We start from the raw sequence: 1,457 nt of genomic DNA on the forward strand, positions 1-1,457 counted from the left end.
GAGCGCGGGTCGGGCGGGGGAGGTGAGGGGTGCTGGTGTGTGTGCATGTGCCTGGCTGGGTGCACATCCCGCACGGCGGCGGCGCCAGGACGCGAAGCGCTCCCCAGAACCCGGCGGCTGCCTGTCTCGGCTCTGGCGCCCGCGACCATGTTCCAGCCCACAGCCAAGCGCGGCTTTACCATCGAGTCCTTGGTGGCCAAGGACGGCGGCACGGGCGGGGGCACTAGCGGAGGGGGCGCGGGCTCCCATACCCTGGCGGCGGCCGCCTCGGAGGAGCCGCTCCGGCCCACGGCGCTAAATTACCCTCACCCCGCCGCGGCAGAGGCGGCCTTCGTGAGTGGTTTCCCCGCCGCCGCCTCGGGTGCGGGCCGCTCGCTCTACGGTGGGCCCGAGCTCGTGTTCCCCGAGGCCATGAACCACCCCGCACTGACCGTGCACCCGGCGCATCAGCTGGGCGCCTCCCCTCTGCAGCCCCCGCACTCCTTCTTCAGCGCCCAGCACCGGGACCCCCTGCACTTCTACCCCTGGGTCCTGCGGAACCGCTTCTTCGGCCACCGCTTCCAGGGTGAGTGCCCACGCTGTGCCAGCCTAGGCAGCCAGCAGGCGCCCGCGCTGCAGTGGCGTGGAGGAGGCTCGGGGGCGCGCGAGGCTGTTCGGAAGTTGTTGCGAAAAGGTTGCGGGTCTGCAAAGGTCAATTCCCAAACTGGGAAGAGCCGAGCTGGATCCATTGTGCTTCTGTCGCGTTAGGTTCCCTCCCAGAGAGCCATGCTGGGACTTCCAGGCTTTCCCAGGAATGATGCGGATCCGGACTCCAAGCCCGGGCGCATCCTTGGAGCTTCTCCTGGTCCTCCCGCTGGCCTACCTTAATCCCTCTCGTCTAGGCCAATCCGGCTGCGCCCGCCGCCCTCCCTCTACCCCGGCTGGGCCTGGGATCATGCTTCGCTCGCAGGTCCACCACCAACTCCCAAGATCCGCCCTCGCTGATGCGTCCCGGCAGGGGAAAGTCCAACCGCGTGTCTTGGGTCTGTGGGAAGAAGGGGCAGCGGGCAGGGCAAACTGAAGAGTTAATGTTCAGTGTGAAGTGTTCCGCTGTCTTGGGATGTTTCTCAGCAACGTCCGCCCGACTTCTCCAAGTCACACGCGCCTTTCAGACCCCGGGTGAGAAAGGTTTGCAATAGCAAACCAGCTTCCTCCGCCGTTTGCGAACTCTAGGAGACCACCTGGCCACTGGGGGACGGATGGCCATCCTCCCAGCCAGGGGCGGGAGCAAAAATCTTTTAAGGTCTTAGGCAGTATGAACCCCTACGACTGCACCGGGCAATAGGTTTGCTAATGAAGATCCCCCACTGGCCTTACACACACACACACACACACACACGCACACGCACACGCACACGCACACGCGCGCGCACACACACACATACACGTTTGAATTATCTGACTTTCCCAAAGGAAAG

General features: G+C 64.9%; 1 protein-coding gene across 2 annotated transcripts in view; it reads left to right on the forward strand.

The window, feature by feature from the left end:
- The first annotated feature begins 6 nt into the window (after positions 1–6).
- Positions 7–1,457, forward strand: part of EMX1 (empty spiracles homeobox 1) — a 16,189-nt gene continuing 14,738 nt past the window's right edge. The window contains exon 1 of one of the 2 annotated variants that reach the window (XM_006905168.1): positions 7–565. In XM_006905168.1, the coding sequence (XP_006905230.1) occupies positions 46–565 (520 nt within the window). In that variant the 5' untranslated portion in view covers positions 7–45. Of the gene's footprint in view, positions 570–1,457 lie in introns of both variants that reach the window. The other variant, XM_025049207.1, reaches the window with a different exon arrangement.

The sequence above is a fragment of the Pteropus alecto genome, unplaced genomic scaffold, assembly GCF_000325575.1.
Source record: "Pteropus alecto unplaced genomic scaffold, ASM32557v1 scaffold100, whole genome shotgun sequence".
NCBI classification, from domain to species: Eukaryota; Metazoa; Chordata; class Mammalia; order Chiroptera; family Pteropodidae; genus Pteropus; species Pteropus alecto.